Below are 1629 nucleotides of genomic sequence, written 5' to 3'. Positions count from 1 at the left end.
TTATTTTTTTGCATGCTGAACAGGAAGTTGGGACTTAGAAAAAATTTCACGAAAAAAAATATAAAAATGAGAAAAATCAAAAAAAGTTTATATTGCTGTGTAAATAGTTTCGAAGACAAATTTTTGTCAAAGAGTAGTCCGCCAAATTGTCTTCATTCACCCCTACATGCCAGATTATGCATTTTTGTTGTAAATAGAAAATTGTAACAAATATAACCACCATTTGTATATAAATGCTTATGTTCTTGAATCATTTTATCATTCATGCTTGCTTGATCATACATTTCTGCGTTTCACTGTGTTCTGTGCTCTGATATTGAAATGGCTAAAAATCCAACTACTTCAACGCCCATATCGTCTTCATCCAAGACACCCAGGTATCCCGATGAATATAGAGCTAAAAATCATCAGCTTCAAATGTTCAAGACGGTAATGGATGAGTGTGGCGCTATGTGCTTTATGTATAAAAATCACCCGGTTCGTAACGTGGTTGATGTGGGCTGCGGCGACGGTAAAGTGACCAGCGTTTTCTGGGACAAGTATTTGAGTGTGAAAATTCCACCACCTGACTCTATCGTGGCATTAGACCTTAATCCAAGTTTCATCAAAAACGCCAATGAGAAATACGGGAATCGAATAAGATTCGATGTGTGTGATATTACGGACGAAGAGAAGGTCGCGGCTCTCTATTCCGGTGAGAAATTCGATGTGGTCACCTCTTTCATGGCACTGCGCTGGACAAACTTTCCGAAAGCACTGCGTATTATATCAGATTGTCTCCTGAAAGAAAACGGCAAGTTTGTTATGACTGTGAGTGCGGCTCAATCGTGCAAATACATGCTGCATGTTACGGCTATTATGGCAAAGAAGTACCCCGAATGGGCTCAGTATATCAACGACTTTGAAAGAATCAAAGCTTCTAACTACGGACTTGGTGTAACAATCGAGGAGGAAATACCCAACACAATGATGGACATGCGACCAACCTTCGAAGAATGCGGTCTCGGTGATGATGTCATCGAATACCCTATGGTTACATGTGAATACAGCAACAGTGATGAAATGCGAGATGTGATGAAAAATCTACTCTCTGAAGTCGGTATCATGCCCGAGAACAAGGTAGACCAATACATGGCCGATTATATCAAGGAGTATTTGAAAGTGTACGGTAGTGCTAGGGCACAGTTTCCCATTCTGTACGCCCAACTGTACAAGAAAAACAAGGATAGCACCTGAGTAAAAAAAACTAAAAAGCAAGTACTATCTCCAAATACATATTTATTCGCAATAGTCTTAATTCACAATAATCATCTTAATTCATGATTCAATGGTTCACTAAATTCGGATATTCGTTGTTAAACTATGATTATGAGCAAGAGTCTGGACACGCTTTTGTTCCAGTGTGGGTAATTTGGTATTATTCTCCAGTAGCGTTTCCAGGGCGAGAACAGTATATGGAACATTACACGTGTGCAGCGGTTTCTCTAGCGAATCCATTTGGAAAACGTCGGACTCTATTAGTGTTTTTCTCGTGTTAGCCTTGCATAATATATTAGTAGATGTGTTAATGTGGCCGTGGAGGGCGATGCACATTTTCTGATCGTCTGTGTGGGAAATCATCATGCTGTC

At 39.7% G+C, this 1629-nt stretch overlaps 1 protein-coding gene across 1 annotated transcript; it reads left to right on the top strand.

The window, feature by feature from the left end:
- The first annotated feature begins 321 nt into the window (after positions 1-321).
- LOC135499352 (uncharacterized) lies at positions 322-1236 on the top strand. Its single transcript, XM_064790098.1, has one exon. It carries the CDS (start codon positions 322-324, stop codon positions 1234-1236), a length of 915 nt encoding a protein of 304 aa, XP_064646168.1.
- The last annotated feature ends 393 nt before the right edge of the window (positions 1237-1629 follow it).

This window comes from Lineus longissimus, chromosome 15 (assembly GCF_910592395.1).
Source record: "Lineus longissimus chromosome 15, tnLinLong1.2, whole genome shotgun sequence".
Lineage (NCBI taxonomy): Eukaryota > Metazoa > Nemertea > Pilidiophora > Heteronemertea > Lineidae > Lineus > Lineus longissimus.
The sequence above is the reverse complement of the archived record's forward strand: the minus strand, read 5'-3'. Positions and strand labels throughout refer to the sequence as shown.